The 22,547-nt window shown below is 47.8% G+C and overlaps 1 protein-coding gene across 1 annotated transcript in view; it reads right to left on the bottom strand.

Moving 5' to 3' along the window:
* Window positions 1-22,547, bottom strand: part of LOC137562015 (uncharacterized) — a 109,940-nt gene that overhangs the window by 18,615 nt on the left and 68,778 nt on the right. Inside the window, exons 9-10 of the mRNA XM_068273358.1 lie at window positions 19,515-19,699; window positions 10,420-10,591 (exon numbers count right to left, since the gene is read on the bottom strand). Coding sequence (XP_068129459.1) covers window positions 10,420-10,591; window positions 19,515-19,699 — 357 coding nt within the window. The remainder of the gene's footprint in view (window positions 1-10,419; window positions 10,592-19,514; window positions 19,700-22,547) is intronic.

The following is a 22,547-nucleotide window of genomic DNA, read 5'->3' as shown; positions in this document are numbered from 1 at the left end:
TCCGGGCACTCCAGTTTCCTCCCACATTCCAAAAACATACGGATAAGTTAATTGGCTCCCCCTAAAAATTGGCCCTAGACTACAGTACTTACACTACATAATATAGACATATGGCAATGGTAGGGATTAGATTGTGAGCTCCTTTGAGGGACAGTTAGTGACAAGATATATATATATATACACTGTACAGCGCTGCGTAATATGTCGGCGCTATATAAATACTAAATAATAATAATAATTATTATTATTTGACTATATGTTCAGTTGAATATCGCTAAGATAATAATAGCAACGGTGCTGTTTTTTTCACAATCAATTAGGCTTTCTTTGGGTGGTACATTATGCTAAGAATTATTTTATTTTAAATGCATTTAATGGGAAAAACAAGAAAAAAAAAGGAGAAAATTCATTAATTCTCAGTTTTTGGCCATTTAAGTTTTAAAATAATACATGCTATTATGTCTGTAACGATCCGCTCAGCTGCCTGTGCAGGCAGCCAGCCCTTTGACCATTGTGTAGGTTTGCATGCTGCAGGACTCTGGAAAGAAGACCTTCTGTCAGTTTTGCAGCTTGTGCTTGCTGAGGAATTTGCATACGTTGTCATGCAAATTGCCTGGCCACATTCATTGGAGGCGTGTACTATAAGTACTATGTGTGTCCCACAATGCTTGGCTGCTCATAGAGGTTTGTTCCTGCTGGACTCACCTGGAGTGTCAGCCACTGCTATCTTAGTATAGTTAATTCTTGGGGAGTGCTCCTTGCATTCCTAGTTAGTGCAGTCAGTTTGTGTATAATTTGTACTGCCTATTCTGTCTTGTCTTGTCTGTCGCGATTGCGCTGTCACCAGCGGCGGTTGATAGCGAATCGCTCTATCTTGTTTGGATCGCACTAGCCTCTAGCGGTAGCGGCTGTGGATCCTTCTGATCTGAGTTCCTGGAGTGTAAGCTGGAGCAGCGGTTGCTACCGGCTACCTCATCTGATCTGTCTTTTTTAGATCGCACTAGCCGCTAGCGTTAGCGGCTGTGGATCTTTCTGATCTGTGTTCCTGCTTGGATCACACTTGCTCTGGCGGAAGAGCGGTGGATCCTTTCTGCCTAGTTCCTGTTTCTCGTCTGTCTGTCTTGTCTAATACGGGCGCTTGCTGTAGGCTCGGTGAGGTAACCATTAAAGGGATACTGTAAGGGGGTCGGGGGAAAATGAGCTGAACTTACCCAGGGCTTCTAATGGTCCCCCGCAGACATCCTGTGTTGGCGCAGCTGTTCACCGATGCTCCGGCCCCGCCTCCGGTTCACTTCTAGAATTTCTGACTTTAAAGTCAGAAAACCACTGCGCCTGCGTTGCCGTGTCCTCGCTCCCGCTGATGTCACCAGGAGTGTACTGCGCAGACACAGACCATACTGGGCCTGCGCTGTGCGCTCTTGATGACATCAGCGGGATCGAGGACACGGCAATGCAGGCGCAGTGGTTTTCTGACTTTAAAGTCAGAAATTCCAGGAGTGAACCGGAGGCGGGGCCGGAGCATCGGTGAGCGGCTGCGCGGGCACAGGATGTCTGCGGGGGACCAGTAGAAGCCCCGGGTAAGTTCAACTCATTTTCCTCCAACCCCCCTACAGTATCCCTTTAAGCAAGCGTTCACGTTCTTTGTTTCGTGTTTGTCTGTTGATGGTTAGTTAGGCGTGCTTGTCTCTATTGTGCTTATCACGTGGAGACCGCGCATAACCGCGTGCACTGTTGCGAATGAGTGCGGTGTTCGCGGTTAGCTAGCGTTTGTTATTTTCCATATCTCCTCTTTGTATGATTTGCTGTGCCTTTGCTATCCTCGTATTCTGTTCTGATCTGCCTTGTGTCACTTCTGGCAATCGCCGTTCTTGCGGTTGCGTTCCTCTTTCCCATCTGCTGTTGTGTGTGCGGGGTGGCGACTAGATTGGCGCACACACATACAACCTGTCCCTTTGCTCGTTCTCATTCGCAATCACTTCTCTTGCGATTGCGTTCTGCGCTTCGTACAATTCCTGTCTGGCATTTGTGGAGGTACAGAGGATTGGTTCCTCTGCACTCCCCAGCGCCATCTGCCGACAGGAATTTCCCTCTACTGGTGCTTGCACCAAAAGCTGGGTTCTAGTATCTTGACACGCTTGTGGAGGACCTCCGCAGTGTCAGCGCACATCTTGGTGCGCTGAACACGGAGATATCCCACAATCGTTACAATGTCCCTATCACAATGTATGGTGCCAATATTTGATTTGGAAATAAAGGTGTATTTTTTCAGTTTTGTGTCTGTCACTAATAACAAGCCCTTATTTGCAAAACAATACAAAACAAAAAACAGTAATACACACGCTTGACATACAGTACATATTAAAAAAGTTTAGTCCCTAAGTTACGGTTCTTGTAGGAGACAAAAAAGACACATAGAGAGACTGGAAGCCCGATCTGGTGTAATATCGTCAGATTACCAGGAGGTATAGGTGGATAGAGATAACATACTCACAAAATCTGGTTGCCCAAATAGCAACCACTCATCAGGCATGTTAGGAAATGCCCTCCTCACTCGGCCTTCTTCCCGGTGGAAGGAAAATTCTCACATTTTTTATATGCACACTGTGACTGTGCATAATAAAAATTTGTGAAGTTTTCACCATAACCTTGAATGTGAATGTTACTTCTTCAAGGTAGGAAATTTGATAACTTTTCTACCCTAGTCCATTGCAATCTAGCATAAGACACAGCTAGCTTTACCACGGGTGCCTCCAACTCCCACCAAGTTCCTAAGTTAAAGAGACTCTGTAACAAAATTTTCAGCCTTATTTCTTCTATCCTATAAGTTCCTATACCTGTTCTAATGTGCTCTGTCTTACTGCAGCCTAGTTGCACAGTGGCTGTATTATCTCTGTTATATAATCTAATCTTCTTTCCTTTGTCGGGCTCAGGCACTCAGGCAGGAATCCTTGTGATAGGAAAGAAGTTATACACACCCTCTTCACGCCCCCTCCAGGCTCTGTATGAGTCACAGACTGAGCTCCTCTCAGCCTATCACATGCTGGTTAGCAGCCATGTCTTTTGTTTGTAAACACTGCCTAAAACCGGCAATTAAAAGCCAGGATTGCAGCAGGGAGTGGCAGAAACAGCACAGAGGGGCCCAGGAGAACATAATGAATAGAATGGTATGCTTTTTATTGTAAGAATTTTAGAGTACAGATTCTCTTTAACTATTTCTGTATTTTTTTAATGTCACTTCTTTATATTAAAGTTTTTATTTAGGTAACTATGGGAGGGAAGGTAAGGAGTTAATTAATGGTATTGCTTGGTAATTACCAGCAAGTTCAGTACAGTTAGTACAGGAAGTAACGCTTGGATGCAATACATTAATGTTTATCAATGAATGCCTGCATCTCATGGATGTCGTTTTTCATTGATGTAGGGGACTCAGATCAGTGAATGGGAACTGTGTTCCAGTTCATTGATCTGTGCACTAACAAAGATTGCGACAAGAACAGCGCGCAAGAGCCAACAGGAGCGCCTGCAGCGCCGATCGCGGCCGTAGACTAATATGTACGTCCCTGGGACTTCAGATGAAGTCCTGCAGGGCATAAATATACCGCCAGCGGTGTGGTAACTAGTTAAGATGTTAATTACTTGAGATTCACAACCTGTTGTATAAAAAAAATAATTTGTTTAAAATAATAATAATACTGACGTATTATTATTATTATTATTATTGCTATTTCTATATGACTATGACCTCTGTGAAATATGCCAAAGATAATAATATTAATAATAATAACAACAATAACAGATCTCTGTTGGGCTCTGTAGAATATATTTGAAATAATAATAAATAACAATATAATAATAATAATAACAACAGTATTATTAAAACTATTATTGTTATTATAAAATGACTTCTGTAGAGCTAAGTAGAATATGTTTGAACCAATAATAATACAATTATCATTGTTATTATTACATAACGACAAGCTCTGTAAAATGTCCAAGATATTAATATTCATTCTTATATTACTACAATCTATGTAGAGATTTATAGAATATGTTTGAAATGGTAATACAACAATTATTATTTGTGAGGAAACGCGGAAAAGCCGCCGCGTGTACTAACGGCAGGCCGGCTGAATCCGCGTCCAGCACAGCGGCTGGCATGCGGAGACGTGCGCCTGGCACCACGAGAGAACGCGGAAAAGCCGCCGCGGGTACTGACAGCAAGGCGGCTGTTTCCGCGTCCAACGCAGCGGTTTGTACGCGACGGCGTGCGAGTGGTGTGGCTGGTTCTGTTAGTTCACATGGGCAGATGGAGAACTACACGCGCGCGGCCCAGATGTCAGGACCTTTATACCAGCAGGGGAAGTGTCAGCTGATCAGGATGATCAGCTGATTCCTGCTGGACTCATGATTGGCTGAGTGGCTTGGGCGGGGCGGCAGACTCCAGCAGCTATTTATACAGCTTGCTACCAGTTGCTGGTTGTCTGCCATTGCAAACACTTTCGTGGAAGCATTCAGACCATAGTCAGATCCCACAGTGTGTTAGAACCAGGACGGACCTGGGAATTCACACTGAGCTAGAATACTCTCGCATGTCAATGTTATGTTATGCTCCAGACTAGTTCCAGGGTGTAGAGACCAAGGACCTCACGCCCAAGACTAGGGAACTGTATTATCATTTGTGTTATACTTTAGACTAGTTCCAGGGTGTCGAGACTACGGACCTCACACCAGACTAGGCATTGTTTGATATCTGTTACTACTATCTCTCTCCCTTAAGGGCCCGTTTCCACTATAGCGTTGCGAAATCGCCGGCGAATCACCGCAGGCAAATCGCATGCGGGTGCGATTCCACATGCGTTTTTTGCCGCGATTTCGCATGCGATTTCGCATAGGTAAGGCTGTATGCGAATTTAACCATGTCACTGCCTGTGTAAATTAACATTAATACCTATGCGAAATCGCATGTGAAATCGCGGCAAAAAATGCATGGGGAAAACGCATGCGATTTCCCTATTAAATACATTGCGTGCGATTCGCCTGCATTCCACACGCAGGCGAATTCTGAGGGCCCTACCCTGCAGATTTTTTCTGCACAGAAAAACGTGCGGGGAAACGCACAAGTGGAAACAGTCCCATCCACTTGTACTGACTGTGCGAATCCGCATGCGGGCAACGCATGCGCATTCGCGATAGTGGAAACGGGCCCTTAGAGATCGTCTCCTGACCTGCTAGTGACATCCACCCTTCAAGTGTCACTCCCGCGCAGGTTCCTCCTACCTTCAGCTTGACTCCACCCCTTGGAGAATCTCAGGCTGTTGGAAGGTTCCTGTGTCAGCATAAGCAGTATTCCAGGCTGTTTCTGATCACCTGCTCAGCAGGTGCATTACTCAAAGTATTACTGTTACACCAAACACTCACATACCATAGGTGTCCAGAGGTTAGCAATATATCTGATTATCGGTGATACTGCAGATCACCAATAATCAGATTCTCTCTGCGTGCTGACACCAATCGTTAAATTATTGCAATTATTATTCTTATATGACTCTATAGAATGTTTCTAGGATATTATGATAATAATAATTATTAATAATGACAATATTAAATGATTGCATAAAAGGATTGCATTGTGATATTTCCAGATAAGTTCCTCTGGAGCAAGATCCTTAAACAGCTGTATAATATTTCACACCTATATAAGTGAATAAATAATAATTATTATTTTTATTTGTTCAGTTTTTCCATTAGCTGCAGTTTTAGGAGCAACACTGAGCCATTTACCGCGCGTACGTTAAAAAGGGGCGCTGGGAAAAAAGGGCGCCGGGTTTTGAACGATAAGCATGGATAACGTTTAAAAATGTATTGTACTGTATTTCGTTTAAAATTAATGTTTTATAAAGTTATAAATCATTAAATAATGTGCATTAAATCGGCAATTGTAAAAACGTTAATCTTTCGTTTAAATAGTGAAACGTATAATAACGTTTAAAAAAAAAAATTACTAAGTAACCCTCCCTGTACCTACCCCTAACCCCTAGACCCCCCTGTTGATGCCTAAACCTAAGACCCCCCCTGTTGGTGCCTAAGTAACCCTCCCTGTACCTACCCCTAACCCCTAGACCCCCCTGTTAGTGCCTAAACCTAAGACCCCCCTGTTGGTGCCTAAACCTAAGACCCCCCTGTTAGTGCCTAAACCTAAGACCCCCCTGTTGGTGCCTAAACCTAAGACCCCCCTGTTGGTGCCTAAACCTAAGACCCCCTGTTGGTGCCTAAACCTAAGACCCCCCTGTTGGTGCCTAAACCTAAGACCCCCCTTTTGGTGCCTAAACCTAAGACCCCCTGTTGGTGCCTAAACCTAAGACCCCCCTGTTGGTGCCTAAACCTAAGACCCCCCTGTTGGTGCCTAAACCTAAGACCCCCCTGTTAGTTTTTTCGTTTAAAAATAATGTAAAAAAAAAAAAAAAAAAAAATGTACTGTTTTTCGTTTAAAAATAATGTTTAAAAAAATATTGTACTGTTTTTCGTTTAAAAATAAAATTTAAAAATGTATAAATCATTAAATAATGTGTAATCATGAGAAACAGTAATAAAACATTAAGTCTCCGAGCGCCGCTTTTAAAACGTTATTTTTCTCCGGCGCCCTTTTTTCCTATCGGGCGCCCATTAAACGATATTTATTATAGGAGTGAATGGCGGCGCCCGATTTGTCCACTAGCCTCAGGCGCCCGAATTTACTGTTCCCATTTACCGCAGTCACTGCACATTATACCAACAGCCAGGGCCGGCCCGCTCATGAGGCGGGGTGAAACTTTTGCCTCAGGCGGCAAATTTCTAGGGGCGGCATCCGCGGGTGCGGGGAGCCGGCCGCCCAGCTGGAGGGGTTGCGGGCAGGACGGGGGTATTGGGCCTAGCGGCGGGGAGGGGGGTCGAACCCTTCCTGCAGCGCCGTCCACTTACAATACAGTGGGCGGGATTGCAGGAAGTGACGTCAGTGGAGCGCACGCTGGATCGAGCGAGGAAGAGGTGAGTCCTCCCCGCCCACTGCCTCTTACGAGTTGCGCTTCTTATCTATTTAAGGCTGGAGGGGAGCGGAGGACGGGGGACCCAGGCGAGGGAGGGGGGGGTCCGACCCCCCTCCCCGCTGCTAGGCCCAATACTCCCGTCCTGCCCGATACCCCTCCAGCTCGGCGTCGGTGGTCCCCCCCACGGGGGGAAGGGGGCGGCGGCAGCAATCATTATTTCCTCAGGCGGCAGAAAGTCTAGGGCCGGCCCTGCCAACAGCTCCTCAGAAACAGGAAGTGAATGGTCTGTGGGCTGTGGCAGGTCTGTGATCAGTGATCTCTGTACAGTGCTGTGAAATATATAGTAATAATAATAATAGTAATAAACAGGCTGTGAGCTCCTCTGCAGTAAATAGTATATGGTCTGCAAAAGAAGGAGGAGGAGGAGAGGATCGGCACTGCAAATAAGCTTTTATTTCCAAAGAAAGGCACTGTGAGAAACACACATCAAAGTGAGCAAGTATGACACATACTGGTGCATTGAAGCTGTGCGATGGCGGTGGGTGCTGGGCACTACTAGCCTAACAGACATTTCGTGCAAGAATGCGCTTTAACAGAGGTGCATTCTCGTGCGAAATGGCCGTCAGGCTAGTAGTGCCCAGCACCCACCGCCATCGCACAGCTTCAGTGCCAGGCAAGGTCCGACACACTCTGCGAGTTTGAAGAGCCTGCCAGCTTTGCAACACAGGAAATATGACAAATATAGCAGTTTATGAATTATCTTCTAACTAACAATTCACCAGGCATTCATAGTTCCCAGCTAGAGTGATTGCTGGTCCTTTGAACTCCTCAGTTCATGGCTATGTGAAAACTCTTGCTGGGGAATGGTGCGACATTGGCTGCACTAAGGCCCGCTTTATGAGCTTCTGTCAGCTTGGAAGTGTGGAGACCTGATTTATGGGGGCCCTTAACACAGCTGGGTGCCTGGGGAGCTTCTCTGAACACAGGAAGGCGCCTTAATGACTCTAGCCATTTGGTGTAACAGAAACAAAGTTGTCTGTTAAAAGAAAAAATGTCATTCTGATCGCTGCAATGAACTGCGTACTCTAACCGGGAATTGATTAGAAAACCGACTGCGAGGATCTTCCCGAATCCGCCTGCGCTTCTCACGGCTGGCCGTGACAGGCACTACGGCAAAAAATGTTAAAATTTAAAATATGTGCAAACAAAGACAAATAAGAAGTACGTTTTTTCCAGAGTAAAATGAGCCATAAATGACTTTTCTCCTATGTTGTTGTCGCTTACAGTTGGTAGTAGAAAGCTGACAGAAGTGACAGGTTTTGGACTAGTCCATTTATGGTTCATTTTACTCTGGAAAAAAACGTACTTCTTATTTGTATATGTTTGCACATATTTTAAATGTTATAATTTTTCGCCATAGTGCCTCTTATCCCTCACACCACCGACTGTACCATGCAGTAGTGCCAACTACCTCTTTTCCTTTCCAGTTAAATAGTATATGGTGCAATGTTTCCTGTAGAGCTTGGGGATATATGAGAGCTGTACAGACAATTACTATATGGGGAAGCAGGTCACATTGGCATGCGCTCTGCACTGCACTGCGCCTTACCGGGGTGTAAGTTATTACGTCTATAGCAGCACAGCGGTATAAACATGACTTCTCCCTCTAACGGAGGGGGGAATAGTAATTAACGCCGCACGGAATTTCAGTGGCAGAATGACTCACCCTGCGCTTATGGTAACGCTCTCTCGCGCTATCATCGCAATAAGCGTTACTAGGTTCAGTACCGGCCAGTAACATTGTGTGCCATGTTATCAGCCTTTTCTGCATCAACTCCATTGACCTCTATAGGTCTCTTTTACCGGTGCAGCTCTTATATACCAATCACAAGAATCTCAGTATATGTATACATCTATAACGTAAATAAAAGCACAATGGGGGAGAGTGCCCGCCCCCACCTTAGGTGCAGGAAGTGGGGGGATGGGAAAGTACAACTAATCTTTGTCGGACTCAGGCCTCCAGCATCCATGCAAAACTAAAATATCATTTAAAGTCAATTGAGCATCATAGGATAACTCCTTACAGTATCCTCTTAATTATATCCTCATGATGGTGTGAAGTATAAACAGGCTTTCAGGAGCGTTATTTTACACCACCTGCTGTGCTAACAAAAGTGAACAACACCTCTTATGCTAGGTACACACGATGCAATTTTCTGACAGATTTACTGTCAGATCGACTATTTCCAACCGGACCCATCTGATTTCCGATCGATTTTCCATAGCTGTGAACGGAAAATCGATCGGAAATCAGATCGGACCAGTTGAAAATAGTCGATCTGACAGTAAATCTGACCGAAAATTGTATGGTGTGTACTAGGCAATTAGATAGGGTCTTGAAATCTTTACTTTTGTCTCCCAAGAAACCACTATTGTCAGGGGCGCCTCTAGCCATTTTGTCACTCCAGGCAAGAAAACCTGTTGCGCCCCCCCCCCCCCCTTCATGAAAATAATCGTAATGCGGCAGCATTTCACCAGGAAATAACTGTAATGCGGCAAAGTTTCAACAGAAAATAATTGTAATAGACAGCGTTTCACCAGACATTACACTTATTAGAGCAGCGTTTCACCAGAAAATACATGTAAGGAAGAAGACACACAGGGGGACAGAAGGAAGCACAAGGGGACAGAAAGAGGTACACAGGGGGACATAATGAGGCACAAAAGGGGCAAAAGGAGGCACAATGGGGGCAGAATGAGACACATAGGAGGACAGAAGGAGGCACAGGAGGACAGAAGGAGGTACACAGAGGGGCAGTGGGAGGTACAGGGGGACAGGAGAAGGCATGAGACAGAAGAGCCACAAAGGGAGACAGGAAGGACAGGAGGACAGAAGAAGGCAGAGTGGACTGAAGGAGGAACAGGGGGCGGATGTAGCACAAGGGGACAAATAAAGGAAAAGGGACATAAGAAGGCACATGGGGACAGCAGGAGGCACAAAGGGGGAAAGAAGGATGCACAAGGCGCAGAGGTGGCAGCTGCCTCCAACTTACACTAAGTAGATGTACTAGAAGCAAGTAATAGAACACCCACTGGGTGGGGCTTAGTCCTGGGGTGGGGCTTAATTTGAGGGGGTGGGGCTTAATCCAGCAACATGGCGCCCCCCCAGGACCAATGGCACTCCAGGCAATGGCCTGTACTGCCTATGCCTAGAGGCTCCCCTGACTATTGTCCTTGAAGCTGTAATATAAATCTGCTCATCTCCTAAACAGAGTCAGTCAGAGGCTAGTGAGAGTAATTAAAGCTTCTGTAGCTGATAACATTAGAAGGAAACATTGCAAACATTATTTGTACTGAATGTCAAACACAGAAAGCTGGCCAAATAGAGTTCACTCACCTGCAGCCTGGAGTCCTCCCTATTCTTCTGAATCAGAGAGAGTTCCCTCTGCAGACTCTCCAGATGCAGAGACTGATAGAGCAGAGCCACCAGACACAGCAGGACTCCGCCCCAAGCTCCTGTGCCCCCCCACGCACCCTGGGCCCACCCAGACAGCACCCCCTGCGGCATCCTGGGGGATTCAGCGAAGGATAGGCAGGATCAGATGATGGAGGCTACTGAGAGATTACCGCATCACACGCTGAGTGACACTCTCAGAAAAGAGGGACAGTATTTATCCGAGAGGCCCAGGGAAGGCAGAAGAGGAGAGCTGGGATGTAGAAAACGGGATTATCCTAGAAATGAATCCTCAGAGATGGAGTGATGGCAGAACGTGAGGTGTGGGCTGTGGTTAGAGGAGAAATGAAACACAGCAAGTGAAAAGAGAACTTAGAGGGTGAAAGCGAAAGTGGACCAAGTATGTCCCAAATATGAGACCCAGAGGAGGGAGAGTGTGCCTGGGAGAGGGGAGAGAGATGGGGGCAGAGAGACAGAGGGACCCCCACAGACTGTATGCCCCTTATATAGCCCCCAACCCTCAACATCCCTATGGACTGTGTACCCCCTATTCTGTGTCCTATATCCTCTCCAAGCCTATAATCCCACAACTACCCCCTCCTATGCTAATGCATAAATAATTTGTTTTGGCAATGCTAAATGTATTTGGTTGGTCCTGGCAATAAAGCTTATTTGGATTGGACTGAATTGGAATAGAGAGACAGACAGAGAGATGGGGGATAGAGAGACAGAGGGATAGAGGGACTGAGGGATAGAGAGTAGAGAGGCAGAGGTATAGAGAGATAGGGGGGTAGAGAGATGGGGGATAGAGAGACAGAGAGGAGAGACAGAGGGATAGAGACACAGAGAGGAGGGATGGAGGGATAGAGACACAGAGGTGTAGAGAGATAGGAGGATAGAGAGTAGAGAGACAGAGAGATAGGGGTATAAAGAGACAGGAGAGGAATAGAGAAACAGAGGGACAGAGAGAGAGAGAGGAAAGAGAGAGAGAGGAGAGACAAATGGATAGACACACAGAGAGGAGAGATGGAGGGATAGAGAGATAGAGGAGTAGAGAGACTGAGGTATAGAGAGATAGGAGAATAGAGAGTAGAGAGACAGAGGGATGGGGGTATAGAGAGACAGGAGAGGAATAGAGAGACAGAGGGATAGAATGAGAGGAAAAAGACAGAGAGGAGAGACAGAGGAATAAAAAGAGAGAGGAGAGAAACAGAGGGATAGAGAGTCAGAGAAAGGAAATAGAGAGAGACAGAGGGATAAAAAGAGAGCAAAGGAGAGAGCAGTGAATAGGAAGAGGGAAATGAAGGGGCGGAGGGGAAGGGGGCAGACAGGGGAGCAGTTTGAGGAAGGGGACAGAGAGTAGTTGGAAGACAAAGGATAGAGAGAGATTGATGGGAAGAGGGTAAGAGGGTGGGAAAGTGATAGAGCAAGGTAGAGGGGGAATCAGAGACAGATCAATGAGAGGTAGGGGGAAGAGGGATGAAGGGGGTGGGGTGGGTAAGTGGGGGAGAGGAGTTGGACACTGAGAAAGGTGTGTGGAGGGGAGACAGTCCTCAGCTGGGGAGTAAGGTCACAGCCCAACAAATGAGTGTGTGATAGAGAGACAGCAATGGGAAGAGGCAGGCAGAGAGGTGTGTGGAGAGCGAGGGACAGGTCACAGTCCTCCGGTTGGTGGCAGCAATGGGAAGAGGCAGGCAGAGAGGTGTGTGGAGAGCGAGGGACAGGTCACAGTCCTCCGGTTGGTGACAGCTATGGGAAGAGGCAGGCAGAGAGGTGTGTGGAGAGCGAGGGACAGGTCACAGTCCTCCGGTTGGTGACAGCAATGGGAAGAGGCAGGCAGAGAGGTGTGTGGAGAGTGAGGGACAGGTCACAGTCCTCCGGTTGGTGACAGCAATGGGAAGAGGCAGGCAGAGAGGTGTGTGGAGAGCGAGGGACAGGTCACAGTCCTCCGGTTGGTGGCAGCAATGGGAAGAGGCAGGCAGAGAGGTGTGTGGAGAGCGAGGGACAGGTCACAGTCCTCCGGTTGGTGACAGCAATGGGAAGAGGCAGGCAGAGAGGTGTGTGGAGAGCGAGGGACAGGTCACAGTCCTCCGGTTGGTGGCAGCAATGGGAAGAGGCAGGCAGAGAGGTGTGTGGAGAGCGAGGGACAGGTCACAGTCCTCCGGTTGGTGACAGCAATGGGAAGAGGCAGGCAGAGAGGTGTGTGGAGAGCGAGGGACAGGTCACAGTCCTCCGGTTGGTGACAGCAATGGGAAGAGGCAGGCAGAGAGGTGTGTGGAGAGCGTGGGACAGGTCACAGTCCTCCGGTTGGTGACAGCAATGGGAAGAGGCAGGCAGAGAGGTGTGTGGAGAGCGAGGGACAGGTCACAGTCCTCCGGTTGGTGGCAGCAATGGGAAGAGGCAGGCAGAGAGGTGTGTGGAGAGCGAGGGACAGGTCACAGTCCTCCGGTTGGTGACAGCAATGGGAAGAGGCAGGCAGAGAGGTGTGTGGAGAGCGTGGGACAGGTCACAGTCCTCCGGTTGGTGACAGCAATGGGAAGAGGCAGGCAGAGAGGTGTGTGGAGAGCGAGGGACAGGTCACAGTCCTCCGGTTGGTGACAGCAATGGGAAGAGGCAGGCAGAGAGGTGTGTGGAGAGCGAGGGACAGGTCACAGTCCTCCGGTTGGTGACAACAATGGGAAGAGGCAGGCAGAGAGGTGTGTGGAGAGCGAGGGACAGGTCACAGTCCTCCGGTTGGTGAGTAATGCTGCTGCTGTCTAGGAAGAGAGTGAAAGTAAGTCATGGAAACAGAAAGAAGAGGAATAAAGGACAGACCCACAGACACGAATGACGATGAGAGGGGAAGTCCACACTTGGTAAAGTAATGTCCACACAGGAGATTGCCCGCCACACCCTTCCAGCCCTGGTTGCTCTTGCCGTTCCTGGGATTTCTTCATAAGTCTCATTAAAACCATATCAACAGGTCAGTCACTCTCAGCTATTACTCATTGTAGCCTATAAAGGGCTGTGATGATGTCAGACACCAGGAAAGAGGTGATATGCAAATCAGGAAGCCTTTGGGAAAAAGTTTTCCCTGTATGTGACTCGGCATTGTTCCCAAATCACGAGTCACTGAAGAGAGTGAGCTCAGAAAGTGCACCTACGGCATGTGTGTTGTCAGTGGCAGAATGTCAGCTCTAAGGGGAAGTAATAAAATAGGTTTCTGTGAATAGGAGTCACATCAGGCCCCCGTGAGTGCTTAACAAGATGGCCAAGGACTGCTTGAAATTATATCCTTCTGTGATGACTGCAGTGAGTCTTGCAAGAAGGACCATGAAGTCCAGGAACTACTCCTTCTACCAAGATTAGGAACACTACAGCACTATATACTGTAATATTCAAGGCATCATTGCTGAAATGAGTAGGAGCTGCTAGGTTGAGTCCGAACTTGTCTACTACACTCATGGCTCAGTCAATGTGAATCTTCTATTGCACCGTCTCTGGTGGCGTTAGTCTTCCTAAAATAACAAACTTTGAGTTTCTACAGAGGGTGGTTTGGATATGTGCTAGCTGCATAGCAAGACCCAATGACCTCTCCACAGCTGACTGGAGACAATGGACAAAAGTAAGAAACAGCCTTACCATAGAGGCCTCTGGCTTGGAGACCAGGACAGATGTAAGCAGAAATAGCACCAAGTCAGAAGGCACAGTCACAGTTATGTATGAGCCAAGAGACAGGACAAGACAGGAAGCTCTTTCTCCTCTGCCCTGGGCCCTGTGCTAACCTCTCTATTCACCCTCTCTCCCTTCACTGACATTTTCCCATCCAACTTCAAGTGAGCCACCATCCATTAACTAATATAGAAACGGTCACTCAAACCCTCCCTGGCCTCCAGCGATTGCCCCAACTCCCTTCTTCCCTATGCCTCCAAACTCCTTGAATGCCTGGTCTACAAGCGATTATTCCAGTTCCTTAACTCTACCTCCCTATTTGACCCCCTTCAATCTGGGTTCTGCCCTACCTACTCTACTTAAACCACACTCACCAAGGTAACTAATGACCTCATTCTAGCTAAATCTAACTACAACTACATGATCGTCCTTCGCCTCCTCAACCTGTCCTTTGCATTTAACACAGTTGATCATTCGCTACTTCTTCAGACCTTGCACTCTACTGGCATTTGTGACTCCACCCTGACCTGCGCTCTCCTCCTACCTTTCCTTCCAGACCACCTTTCATTGATCCACTTCCCTCCTTCCCCAGGTCTCTGTCCTAGGCCCCTACCTCTTCTCCCTCTACATCTCCTCCCTTGGCACACTGGTCTCCTCACTTGTCTTCAACTATCACATCTAAGCTGCAGACACCCTAATCCCCCTTCACACCTCTGATCTCTCCCTCCACACTTTGGATATAATCTCCTCCTGCTAGTCCAACATCTCCACCTGACAGATTTTTGAAACTCAATCTTAAAAAGATTTCAGCAAGGCTTGGTGTACAGAGGCGCCTCTGTACACAAAGCCTTGCTGAAATCTTGATTCCACCCTCGGTGGAGGGGTGCTACCCCGTTTCCAATCTACAGAGAGCGACATCTTAATAACCTGAGTGGGGTCAGGTTCTAAGACTCCCCACCTGCATTTGAAGTGGTTGCCTATGGGTAACCCATGTTTGTGAGTATATCTTAATATTTTGCTTTAAACCACAACCAACTTAACAATACTACACCATATTGGGCTCTCGATTTCTCTTTGTTCTTCCAAGCTCAATCTTAAAAAGAGTGAACACATGATCTTCCCACCCCATTTATCCAGTCCTCTCCCTGGTGCCTCTATTACTATTAATAACACGTCCATCCACCCTGTCTCTCAAACCCGCTGCCTGGATGTCACCCTTGACTCAGCACCCTTCTCCCCCTTATCCAGACCATCTCCTGGTTCTGCCACTCCCATCTCCACATCATTGCGAGAATTCACACCTATCTAAACCCTGAGACCACCAAATTTCTGGTCTATTCTCTGGCCATCTCCCATCTGGACTTCTGCAATGTCCTCCTTTCTGGACGTCCCGAGATCAAAGTCTGACCCCAACAATCTGTTATGGACCCAGCTGCCAGGCTCACTAATTCCTCCCATTGCTCTCCTTTAGCTGCCCTTCTTCACAAGTCCCTTCACTGACTCCCTGTCCCTCTCAGAATTACATTTAAACTGTTCTGCCTGGCATACAAACCCATCCACCATACCTCCCCTTCCTACATCTCCAATCACGTCTGGAGATTCTCCCCAACCCCCTCTCACTTTCACACTTGTGAAGCTCCAGGACGTCTCCAGAGCAGCCCCTACTCATGGAACTCCCTCCCTCCACCCATGAGGCTCTCCCCCACCTTCAACTTATTCAAGCAGGCCTTAAAGGAGTCATCAGGGGAAAATGGATAAAATAAGTGGTACTTACCGGGGACTTCCTCCAGCCCCAAGCTCCCAGCATGTCCCTCTCCGCAGCTCTCCCCGCAGCCGTTTGCTGCAGGTCCGTCCCGGTCCCCGCGATGACGTCAGAGCGACCTCCAGGTCGGCCTGTACTGCGCCTGCACGAACGGCGCTGTCAATCACCGGCAAGATCTCCCAAATCACCCAGACCTATTTTACGTACACCGCCTAGACAACAGGGGAGACGGGTGGGCTTCAGCTCCCCGGAGGTTTCGGAATTCTCTGATAACTCGGACCCCGACACTACTAACCAATCCACACAGGCTAGGGCAATTTCCGTTCCCCCAAAAAACATCCAAGGTCAGGCCACCTACTACAGGAGACAGAGGAAGGGTCGCAGGAAAGACAGGAGGGGGGGGGAGAAGGAAGACAAGACGGGCGGGTTTGAAACATAGGGCGAGTAACTCCAGGTTGGGAGGGGCTGAGGTGCACAGTGTGGTGAATCTTTCTCAACATGAGCTTTCTGACATGGAAAGACGTGTTCTTGGTAGGGGTCTCTCCTTTGCACCCGCTAACCATATGAATGTGTTTGATACCATTGTTGATGTTAATAGATTTGTGCGGACTCTTTTGTTACGAAAACACTTTTCTGGGTGCAATACAGATAGAGGCGGGGAGTTGAGGGCTACAACCGGCATTACTGATATTGGAGATTTCGAAGAGTCTAGTGCGAGATTGGATTGCCTGGCCTCTGAAAGCACTGCATTAATCTTCCTAGATGATGTCAAACTGGTCTATGCCCGAAACCCAGACTTCTATCCTATAGCCAGTAGGACTCACCATGTTGAGACTTTCCAGGAGCTGGTGGAAAGGGATTTGGTGGAATTGGAGAGTGTTCAAAACTTTGGGAGCTCCAATATGTCGCGTCGTGAGCGACAGGCCCTCCATGACCTTAAAAACCATTCTAACATTGTTATACGTAATGCAGACAAGGGGGGGGGGGGAGCCGTTGCCATTCTCGATAGCGACATGTAATGATACGCTCAGCTGCCTGCGCAGGCAGGCAGCTTTTTGACCACTGTTCAGGTCTGCATTCTGCAGGTCTCTGGAAGAGAGACCTTTTGTCAGTTTTGCAGCTTACTGCTGCTGAGGAATTGCATACGTTCGTCATGCAAATTGCCTAGCCACATCCTTTGTAGGCTTGCTCTATAAATACCATGTGATTCCACAGTACGTGGCTGGTCATAAGAGTTTGTCCTGTGAAACACTCCTGGAGTGTCAGCCATGCTTATTGTTTGAAGATTAGCTTAGAGTAATTCCTGGGACTGCACTAGGCATCCTTGCTAGAGCAGTCAGGATTGTATTATTTGTATTGCCTGTTCTGTCTCTTTTGCTGTACTTGGATCGCACTTGCGCTGGCGGAAAGAGCAGTGGATTCAGCTCGCTCTGTTTCTATACTTGGATCACACTCGCTCTGGCGGAAAGAGCAGTGGATCCTGCTAAGCTATCTTGCTATACTTGGATCGCACTTGCTCTGGCGGAAAGAGCAGGGGATCCTGCAATCTCTGTTGCCTTACTTGGATCACACTCGCTCTGGCGGAAAGAGCAGGGGATCCTGCAAGCTCTGTTGCTTTACTTGGATCGCACTTGCTCTGGCGGAAAGAGCAGTGGATTGTATCTCTCACTTATTCCTGTTGTCGTGTATCTGTCTGGTCTGATACGAACGCTTGCAGGAGGCTCGGTGAGGTAACTGTTAAGCAAGCGCTCGCGTCCTCTGTTTCGTGTTTGTCTGTCGGTGGTTAGTTAGGCGTGCTTGTCTCTGTTGTGCTTAACACGCGGAGACCGCGCAGTAAACGCGTTCGCTGTTGCGAATGAGTGCGGTGTTCGCGTTTAGTTAGCGTTTATTATTTTCCTTATCTTCTCATTGTATGATTTGCTGTGCCTTTGCTACTCTCGTGCTCTGCCTTGCTGTAGCCTTGTGTCACCTCTGGCAATCGCCTCTCTCGCCATTGCGTTCCTACTTCATATCTGCTGTTGTGTATGCACCGTCGCGGGTTGGCGACTAGATTGGTGCACACACATACAATCTGTCCCTTTGCTCATTCTCATTCGCAATCGCTTCTTAGTTTCCTCTGTTGTGTGTCCACCGTCGCAGGTTGGTGACTAGATTGGTGCACACACATACATTCCTCCTCTGTGCTTATTCTGTCTTGTGTCGCTGTTGGCAATCGCCATCTCCTGCGATTGCCTTCTCACCTGATCTTCAGGGTTGTGTGTTCATCGTCGCAGGGTGGTGACTAGATTGGTGAACACACATACCCTCTGTCGCTTTGATCTCTCTCTCTCTCTTTCAGGGCTATCTTGCCCTGCGTTTCTTCCTTTCGTACAATTCCTGTCTGGCGTCTGTGGCAGGCAGAGGAGCTGTTCCTCTGCACTCCACAGCTCCACCTGCCGACAGGAATTTCCCTCTACAGGTGCGTTGCACCTTTTGCTGGGTTCCCTCAAATTATGCGCTTGTGGAGGATTTCCGCAGTGTCAGCGCACGTCCTGTGCGCTGATCACGGAGAGAATTCCACAATCGTTACATGACAGTTATAGAGCGGAGGCTTTGAGACAATTGGGGGATCCCGCTATCTATAAAAAATTGAGAGGAGATCCTATGAAGGTTTTCCAAAAAGAGCTTCTTGATTTGTTATCCTTAGGATGCAGTTTGGGGGTTTTGGATCAAAAGTTGGTGGACTACTTGGGAGTTCTCCATCCAGTCACCCCGATTTTCCACCACCTCCCTAAAATCCACAAGCCGGGCGTTCCCCCAGAGGGCAGACCCATTGTGGCCGGAATTGGATCTCTGGGGGAGCGCCTGAGTGAGTGGGTCGATTCAATGTTGCAGCCCCTGGTGAGACGTCTTCCAGGTTTCATTAGGGATACCAAGCACCTTCTTTCTAGTCTGAACAACTTTACTTGGAGGGAACATTACATATGGATAACTATTGATGTTAAGGCCCTGTATTCATGTATCCCTCACAGTTTGACCATTGAGGCCATTAAATATCATCTTGTTAGATATTCCGCCTATTCTGATGATCTCCAGACCTTCATTTGTTTGGCCATCGAGTACCTCCTGGCCCGCAATTATTTCATGTTTGATGGCGGCTTCTACCTCCAGAGGTGTGGCGCCTCCATGGGGGCAAAATTTTCTCCGTCCCTAGCCAACCTCTATATGGGGTGGTGGGAGGAGTGCCACATCTTTGGGGGTGGGGGCCGCCTTCTGGGGAATGTTGCGTGGTATGGGATGTACATCGACGACCTTCTTCTAGTGTGGAAGGGGATCCCTAAGGATATCCATACATTTATGGAATATCTTAATTTCAATGCCCTTAACCTACAGTTCACCTTCAGTTGGGAAACCAACTCTATAGATTATTTGAATGTTACCCTGGTGGGGGATCCTGTTCAAGGGAAAATATACACCAGGACTTTTCGGAAGCCTTGCAGTGGAAACACCACCCTACGAGCCACAAGCTGTCACCCAGCGAATACCATCCGCGGGGTCCCTGTGGGTGAATTTACCAGGGCCCGCCGGAACTGCTCGGAGGCGGCTTGGCTCGGGGAGGAATTTGAGAAGGTTGAGGATAGGTTACTTGAGAGGGGTTACCCCAGATGGATGATTAGGAGGGGTAAGGTGCGAGCCAACTCTAAGAGTAGGAATCAGCTCTTGGAGAATGTGGGCAATGATGGTGCCAGTAGTTCCAAGCCAACTTTTGTTACAACCTACAGTGTCGAATATAATAAGATCGTTTCTATCCTTAAGAAATACCTCCCAATACTGGAGGGGGACGAGGATTTACGTGGCGTCTTACAGCAGGGTGTACGTTTTGCTAGCAGGCGTGCTCCTACTTTGGCCCGTTCTTTGTCCCCGAGTTTATTTGACTCTAGGCCCGGGACTTTTACTTGGTTTAACTTACAGGGCTCATATAGGTGTGGGGTTAGGACATGCCGCTATTGTGGTGTACATATGCGAACACGAGTTGCTACGTCAACCTCAAATGGACACAGGTTTCCAATTAGACAACTGATTAATTGTGGGACCCCAAATGTCATATATCTTGTTACCTGTAGTGCATGTGCCCTACAATATGTGGGATGCACTACTAGACCTCTACGTGCTAGCATAGGGGAACACTACTGTGGTTCCGGTTGGTTAAGTGCGAATGTTTCTAGCGTGGCCAAACATTTTCGCCAAGTGCATCATGGCGATATGTCCTCCTTCTCTTTTCATGGCTTGGAAAGGGTTTTCCAGAATAGGAGGCGGGGTGATATTTCCAAACGGCTTATGAGCCGTGAGGCTCTATGGATATTTAGATTGGGTACTAGACTCCCCAAAGGCCTGAACTCTCGTTGGGACCTAGCATTAATTACCTGAATGCTGGTTGCCAATTTAGCTTGTAATGTAGCTGCTTAGCTCTCTGTTTTTAGTTCACATTTATTTTTTGATTTTATATTTCAATATTTTATTACGCATATACGATAGATTACGGGCTATTAGATGTTATTTTCATGTCATATTTATAGTGACAGATGATGATATATCTGGATTTGCCTAATACTGGTCGTAATGGTACTGTGAATGTCCCTTCCTGTCAGTGGTGTTAGGGGAGTGTCTCTGATTGAAGGGGCCTCCCCCACCACGGGAGGAGGGGATATAAGACAATTGTGTGTCATGTCATCTCAGCTATGATTAAGGACCAATTATTTCGAAACATGTCAGCTAGAGGTGTGTGAAGATATGTGATCAAGTTTGGATACGTCCACAATAAAGGATTGGATTTTAGGACATCGTGCGGGCACTCCTTTTCTTCCATTTGCTGTCAATCACCGCCACGTGGGCTGGAGTGGACTGTGCAGGAGCAGTACAGGCCGACCTGGAGGTCGCTCTGACTTCATCGCCGGGGACCGGGATGGACCTGCGGCAAACGGCTGCGGGGAGAGCTGCGGCTAGGGACATGCTGGGAGCTTGGGTCTGGAGGAAGCCCCCGGTAACTACCACTTCATTTATCCTTTTTCCCCTGATGACTCCTTCGAAGTAGAGTGACCAGATTTTTGTGGGTCCAACCTGGGACAGGGAGGGGGGGCGGGGGGGCGGAGCGCGCCGCGGCGAAAAGTGGGGAGGACTGAGGAGCGCGTGGCCATGACATTGTATGGGCGGAGCTAACGTAATGATGTAAGAAAGCAGTGTTTACGCCATGATGTGGACAAATGAGACTTTGCATCATGGGTGTGCAGAAACTGTGTGATGCTAATAGTATACCGTAACCACAAAGCAGCAAACATAGCCATCTATGACCATTAAATAATAAATGCAGTAACAGTTACCCCGGACACCAGAAAATAAACGCAATAGGCAACATGTCAGCACGAAATAACCGCAATGCGGGCAACATGTCAGTATAAAATAAGTGCAATGCAGGAAAACATGTCAGTATAAAATAAATGCAATGCGGGCAAACATGTCAGTACAAAATAAATGCAATGCGGGCAAACATGTCAGTACAAAATAAACGCAATTCGGGCAACATGTCAGTACAAAATAAACGCAATGCGGGCAAACATGTCAGTACAAAATAAACGTAATGCGGGCAACCTGTCAGTACAAAATAAACGCAATGCGGGCAAACATTTCACCAGAAAATAAACGCAATGCGGGCAAACATTTCACCAGAAAATAAACGCAATGCGGGCAAACATTTCAACAGAAAAGAAACACAATGCGGGCAAACATTTCACCAGAAAAGAAAGGCAATGCGGGCAAACATTTCATCAGACAAGAAACGCAATGCGGGCAAAGTTCACCTGGAAAATAAAGCATTTACTCACCTGGCAGAAGTCTCCAGCCTCTGGCGAGCTGCTCCCGGGACCACATTCCTCCTTCTCTTGTCTCCCGCGCTGACAGGGCTACGGCAAGATGGCGCCCGAAGCCCTGTACTGGAGACACAAATAGTCTCCAGTACAGGGCTTCGGCAGCCATCTTGCCGTAGCCCTGCTTGCCTGCCGATGTCGGAACAGACACCGGAAGAGGAGGCTGGAGCGGGGCTGCGGGCAATGAACTGGCACAGCGTCTATAGACGCCGCTGCCAGTTCATGAGGAGAGAGTGGCCAGAGTCCCGAGGCCGGGACGTCCCGCTGCTGAAAGCGGGACGTTTTCCGGGACCTCATTAAGCCTGGGACAGCGGACCCCGAATCCGGGACGCGTCCCGGGCAATCCGGGACGTCTGGTCACTCTATTTAAAGAGGAACTGTAACTAAGGTTTTAACTTCATTGCAATCAGTAGCTGATTATTTACCTATATCTTTACCTTTTCTTGAATAGCTCATCGAGGCTAGAGGGGGGGGGGAAGGGAGTGGTATAACCCCCTCGCAGTGTGATGTCATGACCATGGTCCTGACAGATTGCTGTCTGTGAATCACCTTGCATTGCGGGAAATAACAGCTTTTTCCAACTTCTAAACAACCAGTATCTCCCTCTGTGCATATGTGTATTTATAAAAAAAACAAAAACCTATCGCATTGTTAGGGGGTGTGGTTATAGACAATGGCAGTTGGTGCTGTCTGTTTTTTTCTTGTCTGCCAGTAGTAAAGATGTGCAGGCCGATTGTGGATCAAACAATATGAACAAA

This window comes from Hyperolius riggenbachi, chromosome 3 (genome assembly GCF_040937935.1).
Source record: "Hyperolius riggenbachi isolate aHypRig1 chromosome 3, aHypRig1.pri, whole genome shotgun sequence".
NCBI classification, from domain to species: domain Eukaryota; kingdom Metazoa; phylum Chordata; class Amphibia; order Anura; family Hyperoliidae; genus Hyperolius; species Hyperolius riggenbachi.
This window is presented reverse-complemented; position numbering and strand designations above follow the sequence as displayed.